The 10,082-nt window shown below is 50.9% G+C and overlaps 2 protein-coding genes and 1 pseudogene across 2 annotated transcripts; all 3 read left to right on the top strand.

Moving 5' to 3' along the window:
* Nucleotides 1–2,080: 2,080 nt before the first annotated feature.
* LOC138940522 (uncharacterized) lies at nucleotides 2,081–3,055 on the top strand. Its single transcript, XM_070309508.1, has one exon. The coding sequence runs from the start codon at nucleotides 2,081–2,083 to the stop codon at nucleotides 3,053–3,055; it is 975 nt and encodes a 324-aa protein (XP_070165609.1).
* A 12-nt stretch (nucleotides 3,056–3,067) lies between these two features.
* LOC138940521 (uncharacterized) lies at nucleotides 3,068–4,695 on the top strand. The gene is made up of 3 exons (XM_070309507.1): nucleotides 3,068–3,806; nucleotides 3,962–4,455; nucleotides 4,543–4,695. The coding sequence occupies exons 1-3, from the start codon at nucleotides 3,068–3,070 to the stop codon at nucleotides 4,693–4,695; spliced, it is 1,386 nt and encodes a 461-aa protein (XP_070165608.1).
* A 2,935-nt stretch (nucleotides 4,696–7,630) lies between these two features.
* On the top strand, nucleotides 7,631–8,748 carry LOC138940520 (uncharacterized; annotated as a pseudogene).
* The last annotated feature ends 1,334 nt before the right edge of the window (nucleotides 8,749–10,082 follow it).

Here is a 10,082-nt window from a genome sequence, read left to right as displayed (position 1 = left end):
CCCTCGGGAATCGTAATTTCCGTGTCATCCTCATCGAAATAAAATTTATTATTCGAGGAATTCACGTTTGTTCAGAAAATATCGCGACTTTTGCGCAATCTCACCACCATCATCTTACTCACTCTAGTCCTTCTCTTTAGTGCTCTTTCTCTCTTTCTTTTCTCTCTCATACGCGACCTCAACCCAATCCCTATGCCGGTCTTATCAATCCAATCAGCATCGCACGACGCTATCAGCCAATCATAATCAAGCTCTCAGGAGCTTTTCCGCGCTCCTGCGTCGATATCGACCCTTCCGGTGATCCTCGATCATTCCTCGAGTAACGGTCTTTCATAGCGCACGCTTTCTTTGGAAAAATCGACAACGCTCTCGGAATTTGGTTTGCTATTCGGATCGGATCTAGAAATCAATCTCACGGTGTTCTCAAGAATCTCAGTGAAAGTAAGGACATTATCAACCGGCAGTCAATCATCGAATTGAGTGTAAGTGCGAATATTCGCGAAGTGCGGCTCGGACCAACGTACGTGTGCGTGGACTCTAAGCGTTCTTCCCGACACCCCCCGAAACCAGAGACTCCTCCGGTACTTTATCAAACATTTTTGGTCCTTCGAGCCGGATCGGTGGGTGCGGTAACGAACGTATCTGTGTGCGGGCTTAGATATTCGGTTGTGTGCTTTCCACGTGCTAACGACGAAAGTTCGAGAACGATCCGTGTCGTGCTTTCTCTCTCGCTCTGACTTCCGTCGGGCTCGGTTGCTCGTGCGTGTTCGGCGACGCTCGGGCGGACTCGGGCGCTCGGTAACGGATCTCTGCGACACGTGCTCAGGCTCACGCTCTCGGCGGCCATCTTGTGAGCCTCGTGCGCGCGATACGGACGGCTCATCGCACACTCTCTCAGTGAATCTGAAAGAACATATCTGTGCGCGGACGTAGAAATTCGAGTGTGTGCTTTCCATGTGCTAACGGCGAAAGTTCTAGAACGATCCGTGTCGTGCCTTCTCTCTCGCTCTGACTTCCGTCGGGCTCGGTTGCTCGTGCGTGTTCGGCGACGCTCGGGCGCTCGGTAACGGATCTCTGCGACACGTGCTCAGGCTCACGCTCTCGGCGGCCATCTTGTGAGCCTCGTGCGCGGGATACGGCCGGCTCATCGCACACTTTCTCCTCAGTGAATCGGATCGAACATCTCTGTGTGCAGACTAAGAGAACCAAATGTGTGCTTTCCAAGTGCTACCGGCGAAAGCTCGAGAACGATCCTCGGCGCGTTCTCTCTCGCTCTCAGACTTCCAGCGCGCCCGCCAGTTCGTGCGTGTTCGGCGACGCTCGGACGGATTCGGGCGCTCGGCAACGGATCTCCACGACGCGACTAGGCTCTCTCTCTCGCTCCTGTAGCCACGCGGTGCTTTTGACCACATTCCCCGGCTGGAACGCTCTCTCCCCGGCCATCTTGTGAATCTCGTACGCGGTATATGGACCTCTCCTTCTCATCCTCGGAGACGCACTGCTCATCGGACACTCTCTCTTCAGTGAAGTTAATCAATTAGACATCACCTGACAAAACAAGGCATTACGACACAGCAGCAAACCATCTACGGCCACCGCTCATGTGGCCATCTCACCCCCCTCTGGGAATTCGGAGACCTCTGGATGTGCACTGTGCTCTGGCCCTCATTACATTGTCTCTTGTCCTCGTTTCAGAGATATGTCTCCTCATCTGCGGCGCAACATAATAATCGACCTTCGACTCTGCTTCAATTGTTTGGGCAGGCATAACGCACTCGCCTGTCAAAACTCCAAGAGGTGCAGAGACTGCGGCAACAAGCATCATACCATGATACACATGGATGGTCAACCGCCCCCACGTCCGTCAGCTACACAAGGCAGAGTAATCTCCTCAACCGCAGCCCCACAAACGCCGGCGCTAGCCTCACCAAATGAGAGCACCACATCAGCGGCTTCGGAATGACTCACGCACGCAGTCCTCGCTCCATCTCACTCGGCAGCTCTCACTCGTCCGGCAGTCTTACTCGCTACTTGTTGCGCCATCATCCGATCACCTGGCGGCTCGCCTCACTCGGTCAGGATGCTCATCGATCTCGGATCGGAACTCACCTTTGCTTCTGGACAACTTATCAAAACCCTTCAGTTTACCCCCGGGCACAAGGCGGGCGGCTTTCCTCTGGCGAAGTGGCAAAGTAATCATCCGGAGCTATTTCGGGCTTTCCCTAGGGACGGCGCAGCAGTAGAGCCTCACTCGTTCGCTAACACGCAGGGTAAGATTATGGGACTCACGTGGCAGCCTCACTCAGATCCGTTCGTCTTCCAGAGCAAGGCCTCCAACCGGCCCGTCATCACCAAACGGACCATACTGTCGGAAGTAGCACAACTGTTTGACCCTTTGGGATTCTTATCTCCGGTAATCATCAGGGCGAAGACTCTCCTCCAGGAACTGTGGCTGGAAAAGGTCGGCTGGGATGACTATCTCTCGCCGCAACTTCGAGATCGGTGGACGCACTTCCGTTCAGAGCTGTCGGCCCTGACTTCCATCACGATTCCTCGGTGGATGTCTCTCACGCCGTCAGCCACGGTCGAACTTCATGGATTTTCAGATGCTTCGCAACTTGCCATGGCGGCTGCAGTTTACATCAAGGTCACCCATCACATAACAGAGCCAATCATCACACTGGTCTGCGCCAAAACTAAGGTCGCACCTCTCAAACGGCTCACCATTCCCCGGCTGGAACTCACGGCGGCGGTTCTACACTCTCGTCTCATCAGTTATGTTCAACGAACACTAGAACTCGCGGAGGTACCAATCTACCTGTGGACGGACTCATCAGTATCGCTCACCTGGATCAACAGTCATCCTTCTCGCTGGAAGGACTTCGTTCGGAATCGAGTGGCGGCAATTCAAGAACGCGTACCTCAGGGCCATTGGCGGTTTATTCCCGGCAAGGAGAATCCAGCAGACTGTGCTTCTCGCGGTCTCTCTTCCACGCAACTCTCTCGGCATCATCTTTGGTGGAACGGTCCCTCATGGCTAGCACAGCCTCCTTAACATTGGCCAAGCATGGTATCACAGCTAGATTCGGCGGCAACTCTTGAGGAGCGGCCCGGGCTTCTTCTCACTTCCTCAACAATAAGGCAACACCACCTCTGGGAGCTTCTTTATCGTTACTCATCGCTCACACGGCTTCTTCGGATTACGGCTCACTGTCAACGGTGTTGCGCGATCCTCAAAGGTATACCACAGTCTTCTCTGGCCACACCTCTCACACCTGCAGATCTGGAAGTTTCACGATTATATTGGATTCGGTCAGTCCAATCGGCGTACTTCTCATCGGAACTGACACTCATCTCAAGCGGAGCACATTTGTCAAGATCTCATCCTCTCGCCAAGTTTACGGCCTTTATCGATCATTCGGGCATCCTCAGAGTCGGAGGCCGACTCAAGCATTCTCAATTGGACTCTGAATGCAAGCACCCAGCCATCTTGCCACGGGATTCTTATCTGTCCAGACTCATTATATCGGACGCCCATCTACGGACTCTTCACGGCGGAACTCAGGTAACCTTGACTTATCTTTGCCAGGCTTACTGGATCGTTGGTGGCCGAGCTCCAGTAAGATCTCACATTCTCCGCTGCGTTCGGTGTGCTCGACAACGAGGCGTAAGGGCACAGCAACTCATGGGTCAACTACCATCATCTCGCATTACGCCATCTCGTCCCTTCCTCAACACAGGGGTTGATTACGCCCTCTCACTCTTAAAACTTGGCGAGGACGAGGGGCTAAGTGTCACAAGGGATGGTTAGCCATCTTTGTTTGCTTCTCAACTTCGGCGGTTCATCTGGAGGCAGTGACGGACTACTCGACAGACGGATTCATCGCAGCGTATCGGCGGTTAACGGGACGGCGAGGTATCTGCCAAACTCTTTTTAGCGACTGTGGAACCAATTTTCAAGGGGCAGATACATCTCTTAAGCGGCTATTCAATGCGGGATCAAAGAAATTCTCGGAACTCGCTCAGCTACTGACCCATGACGGCACCACTTGGGTCTTCAATCCTCCAGCAGCCCCTCACTTCGGCGGTAAATGGGAGGCCGCTGTCAAATCGGTCAAGCATCATCTGCGAAGAACTATAGGCGAGACTGCCCTAACCTATGAAGAACTTACGACTCTTCTAGTTCAAATCGAGACAGTCCTCAACTCCAGGCCATTGTGTCCACTTTCTGACGACCCAGAAGACCTGGCAGCCCTCACCCCCGGGCACTTCATCATCGGGGCAGCGCCAACTACAATTCCGGAACCATCTCTCTCCGCAGTGCCCCTTCCAAGTTTATCACGGTGGCAGCTCATTCAGCAGCAATTCCAGCATTTCTGGTCACGTTGGCCAGCTGAATGTCTTCAACGTCAGCTAGCGATATCGAAATGGCATCATTCCACCACACAAATCAAGGTCGGCTCTCTTGTACTTCTCACGGATGAGAGATTCCCCCCATCAAAATGGCCTCTTGCTCGGGTCACACAGCTTCATCTTGGCTAGGACGGTCTCTGCAGAGTGGTCACCCTCAAGACGGCCACAACAGAACTCAAGCGGCCTATCACCAAGTTGGCAGTGCTTCCGACGACACCAGATCAACCCTCACCCACGGAGCAACCAGCAACGTATTCGGCCTCACCATCACCAATAGCATAATTCTTCAACGCTGTTGTAGAAGGCGGGCGGAATGTTCAGAAAATATCGCGACATTTGCACAATCTCACCACCATCATCTTACTCACTCTAGTCCTTCTCTTTAGTGCTCTTTCTCTCTTCCTTTTCTCTCATACGCGACCTCAACCCAATCCCTATGCCGGTCTTATCAATCCAATCAGCATCGCACGACGCTATCAGCCAATCATAATCAAGCTCTCAGGAGATTTTCCGCGCTCCTGCGTCGATATCGACCCTTCCGGTGATCCTCGATCATTCCTCGAGTAACGGTTTTTTATAGCGCACGCTTTCTTTGGAAAAATCGACAACGCTCTCGGAATTTGGTTTGCTGTTCGGATCGGATCTAGAAATCAATCTCACGGTGTTCTCAAGAATCTCAGTGAAAGTAAGGACATTATCAACCGGCAGTCAATCATCGAATTGAGTGTAAGTGCGAATATTCGCGAAGTGCGGCTCGGACCAACGTACGTGTGCGTGGACTCTAAGCGTTCTTCCCGATATCCCCCGAAACCAGAGACTCCTCTGGTACTTTATCAAACAACGTTCGATATCGATATATGATAAGTCTCAAAATTTGTTAGACCGAGCTCGTAATCACCGTCGCTCAAATCTATGGCTGGATGGTAGTGTGCCGCGAGGACGCTACTCTTCCCGGTCAGCGTGAATGTCATAGACATGTGGGCAAAACTGTTTAACGAATACTGAGTCTTAACGACGCATTGTCAGGCTTTAAGTTCACACCGATTGTCATCGACCGTTCGGAGAAACCCCAGACATAATTATCCGCAGATGCTTTGATCGTAAGTTGAAAGGACGTGCGATTGTACTCGATCTTCGTCACATTCCATCCGAAATATCGCACCAATTCATTCGGCGATCGAAGATTACCAAAACCGTCGAAATATATAGCGCGATTTCCCTTCTTTGCGTACGCTACCCAATGAGTACCCGGTTCTTCGGTGTTATCCAAATTCACAATGCCGCTCTCGTTTCGATATATACCACCGATCGGTAACGAATCACGCATGAAAACCCCTCTAAAGTACGGTATACGCATACGTTCCGCCAATTGTTCTAATTGTATGTTCGTTGTCACACCCGTGGACATTTTTAGCGTCTTTTCGACGTTTTTTTTTCTTCGTTGCCACTCCTTGTCTACGTCTGTACGGGCTGAGATACAGTCCCTATCCGTATTTATACGGAGCGAGATAAGGTCCGCGACCTTCCATCGCGCGATCGTGACGTTGCAGCTCCTCCAGCTGACGGCGCGCGGCTTTGCTGTCGTTCACCGCCTTGGCCACGCCAGCCGCTCCACCGATCAAGGATCCGAGCGCGCCCAACATCGGTAGAATCGGCAATACACCGCCTCGTTTCGCTGACGGAAGTATCCGCTTTTTCATCGACCTTGTCCGCATAGTCCTCATCTTCGTCTTCGTCTTCGTCTTCGTTTTCATACCCATGCCGATTTTTGTCTTGGCTTTCATCGCTGCCCAAACAGCTGTAGCTGCGGCTTTCTCATCGAGAGTCGAATCTTTCGCGACGATGCGAGTTCGCGCTTTCTCAGCGAGTATCCTGTCAGCCGCGTGTCTCTCGGTGAGATCGGTGTTCCGGGAATACGCTGTATCGTGCTCGCGACAGGCCGCGTCCAATGGATTTATACCCCGATCACCTCTCGCCAATCGTTTTTCCAAATGAGTACCCGGACCGTAAAACTGATAACCGGGGATATGTAATTCGAAAGGAAGAGCGTTTATCGCACGATTTAATCGGCCTCTACTTATTTTCGTTGACATTCACCGCAATCTTTTATCAACGGTGCTGGACCGTCGATGTGCGTTCGCTGCCACGGTTGATTGTAATGTTCGCAACAGCGCTGAACTTGTTGAACCTCTAAATCCGCTTTTATATGTTCCGGAAGCTTGTCCCACAGGTAGTGGACGTGATCGCCGCACATTCACAGCAGAACAACTTTCGGCACAAATTGTCACTGTTCGGCGCTCAAATCGCAAATATCGGAAGGTCTCGACAGTAGGACGAACATTTTCGTTACTAAGCGATTCGCTGTTCCGCGCACCTATAAATAGGCGTTCGATAAAGCGTTCCTCAGTTGATAGTGTGAACATGAGATTCGTGCGACAACCTTTGGCGATACGCGTGACGAATTGCGACGACAGATTACGATCGATGGGGGACAACGCGGAGATGCGCAAGCATGGTACGATGCTACCGACTACTATACGCGCAATCGTTTGCGGCCCCTCGAATTGTGGTAAAACTAACGTTCTGATAAGCCTGCTGGAAAATCCGCACGGTGTACGTTTCGAAAACGTGTACGTGTACTCAAAGTCGTTGCAACAACCAAAATATCGATATCTGGAAAATTTGCTGACATCGATCGACGAAATCGGCTACTTCACGTTCTCCAACAACAGTGACGTCATTCCGCCGAGCGAGGCGCGTCCATACTCAATTTTCGTGTTCGATGACGTGGCATGCGATAAGCAAGATGCTGTGAAAGAGTACTTTTCAATGGGCCGGCACTCGAGCGTCGACTGCTTTTATCTCTGTCAGACGTACGCGAGAATACCTAAACATCTGATACGCGACAACGCGAACCTGCTGATCCTGTTCAAACAGGATGGTACCAACCTGAAACACGTGTACAACGGTCACGTGAATACCGATATGCCGTACGATGAATTTTGCGCGTTGTGTCGCGATTGTTGGCAATGCAAGTACGGATTCGTAGTGATAGACAAGGACAGCTTGCTCCACGATGGTCGATACAGAAAACGATTTAACGTGTTCGCGATACCGCAAAACGATTAGTCGCTGCCGATACTTCGTCGGAGGTGAAATGTAAGAGAGAGAGAGAGAGAGAGAGAGAGAGAGATTGACATTTTTTTGCTTTTCCGCGATGGCTGCGATCGATAAGAGCGAGGATATTTGCGAGCGCGAGAAGATTGCGAGGGCAATTGTGAAAACGAGCGAATCGATTCGCAAGAAATATCGCGCTTTGAAGACCGGCAAGATCGATGAGGATATCGTGTTGGACAGGCGCTCTAGACCTCTCATTGAGCCGCTACGAAAGATCGTTGACAACTCTAGCTCGATCGCGGTGAAGAACGAGCCTGGGAGTAACACCGACGCGGGGATCGAAACGTTATCCATCCCGAAGCGCGAGAAAGATGATGCGACATCGCAAAAGAGAAAACGATCCAACGTCAGGTCGGATCGCTCACCAGCACCGCATAAATCGAAACGGTCGGACCCTCTACTGGATGTACCGCCGATAACTTCTACACCATCCGCGTCAATGAGAACCGTACAACCTACGATGTTCGAATTACTCGCGGACGAGGATGTTTTCGAAACCACGGACGACTCGCTCGTGCCATCCGTCCGAAATTAGTTGCAAACACTGGAAGGTCGAGAAACGTTGCGAGATCAGTTAGGTCGCTGGGTCGGAGGTACGTCTGGCCTGTCCTGAGCGGCGATCGAGAGAGCGGTATTGACACCGTGTACGGTGTTTATTTCGACAACGATGGAATGATGTTCGGTAATAAACGTTTTGACGTGGACAACGCGGATAACATAATTATCGACGGCGTACGATACGTCGGCACACCTGGTCTTTACGAGTTGATCTTCAAAAAAGTCCCCGATGACGTCATCTATACGGAGGATGACAAGCAAACGTACAAGAGTATGCTGTTGACGACGAACGCGCATAAACGCAATCACGATGCGCAGGGTCGATTACTGAGTAACAGGGGATACAAGTACAAAGAAATAATCGCAAAGCTGATACCGATCGAACCCAAAAAAACAAAATCTGGAAAGGGATTATTCGCGCTTCGGGCGATGACGCTAACCGACAACAAGATCGATTACGTACACTGGGACGATCCCAACGAGCTGGTGGATCGTTTACGATTGCTCGACGCTTCGCACCAAGCGGGTCACAACGGCCACGACAACGAGATCCTATCGATCATCGAGGAACTTCGCGAAGCCGGTATTATTATAAATTAAGCGATATCTCGACAAAACTAATCAATCGATCGACCGACGTCTCTCGCATCGATGATGCGCATCAACAAATTTGGAATGTCCGAGCAGAGCAAAGACGCGACGAATGCCATTTCGTATCGTCGATGAAACGGATTAATGAGAAATTTCGTGCGCGATAACGCTCTGTGTCGCACTGTGTTACGAACTTTGACGCGAGGTCGCGCAAGATTCGTCGTGTGGCGCAACCTGTGGCTGATACCGACGCCATCAACAAACTATACCTGGATCAGTGCGTTAAAACGTTGAGAAATCAACTAAAAGAGTTAGACGAGAAGCTTGCAGCGTTAGAGAAAGACATGCGAGCGTTACAGATCGTGATAAACGAATATCGCTAGATTAGAAACGCCAACGAAACGTCAACGAACGACAACGAAACGACGACGAAACGTTAACGAAACGACGACAAAACGTCAACGAAACGTCAACGAACGACGACGAAACGTCAACGAAACGTCAACGAACGACAATGGACGACAAGAAACGGTTCACGGACAGCTACGGACGGTTCACGAACGGCTACGAACGGTTGAAGGACGGCCGAACGGTTCAGGAACGGTTGTCGGACGGTTATCTAAAGGCTCAGGAACGGCTCAGGAACAGCTGCGAACGAATTAGGAAAGACGATGAACGGGAATAAACGGTTATTGAGTGGTTAAAAGTTAGAAATATAAATTATAATGTAATTTCTTTACACGTATTATTACGCGCCAACTAGCCGCACCGCTAAAAACATGACATCGTTAAAATCCAACGGACGTAAAAATATCGAGAAGCTACGACTCGTCGAGGAACTGCATGCTTCGGCGAGAAGAAATTTTCCCCGAAGACGCGTCGTAGTGCGGGGTTACGATGACCTGTGGCAAGCTGACATCGTCGAGATGCGTCCGTACTCTCGTTTCAACAGAGGTTACCACTACATACTCACCGTCATCGATGTGTTGAGCAAGTACGCGTGGGCTGTACCGCTCAAGAATAAAGGCGGAAGCGAGACGGCTGACGCTATCGCAAAGATAATTCGAAATAGCGAGAGGCGCCCGAAAAATATGTAAACCGATATGGGGAAGGAATTTTACAACGCCAACGTGCAACGTCTTGTGAAGAAACACGGCATCAATCATTATTCCACGTATTCGGTGTTGAAGGCATCGGTCGTCGAACGATTCAATCGTACATTTAAGAACGATATGTGGAAGATGTTTACGCTCAACGGAACTTACAAGTGGGTCGATGCGTTGCTGCGACTCGTATCGGATTACAACGCGCGCAAGCATCGAACGATCGGCATGCGACCCGTC

The sequence above is a fragment of the Polyergus mexicanus genome, unplaced genomic scaffold, assembly GCF_030449975.1.
Source record: "Polyergus mexicanus isolate NDT 795.1 unplaced genomic scaffold, iyPolMexi1.0 SCAF_17, whole genome shotgun sequence".
NCBI classification, from domain to species: domain Eukaryota; kingdom Metazoa; phylum Arthropoda; class Insecta; order Hymenoptera; family Formicidae; genus Polyergus; species Polyergus mexicanus.
Note: the sequence above shows the minus strand (reverse complement) of the source record. Positions and strands in the feature narration are given on the sequence as shown.

Bases quoted from the DNA above. Each gene is read 5' to 3' on its own strand.
- LOC138940522 (XM_070309508.1), top strand. From the start codon at position 2,081: ATGCTCATCGATCTCGGATCGGAACTCACCTTTGCTTCTGGACAACTT.
- LOC138940521 (XM_070309507.1), top strand. From the start codon at position 3,068: ATGGTATCACAGCTAGATTCGGCGGCAACTCTTGAGGAGCGGCCCGGG. The intron at 3,807-3,961 runs GTTAGCCATCTT...CCAATTTTCAAG, and splicing joins GCTAAGTGTCACAAGGGATG to GGGCAGATACATCTCTTAAG. The intron at 4,456-4,542 runs GTCGGCTCTCTT...CATCTTGGCTAG, and splicing joins ATTCCACCACACAAATCAAG to GACGGTCTCTGCAGAGTGGT.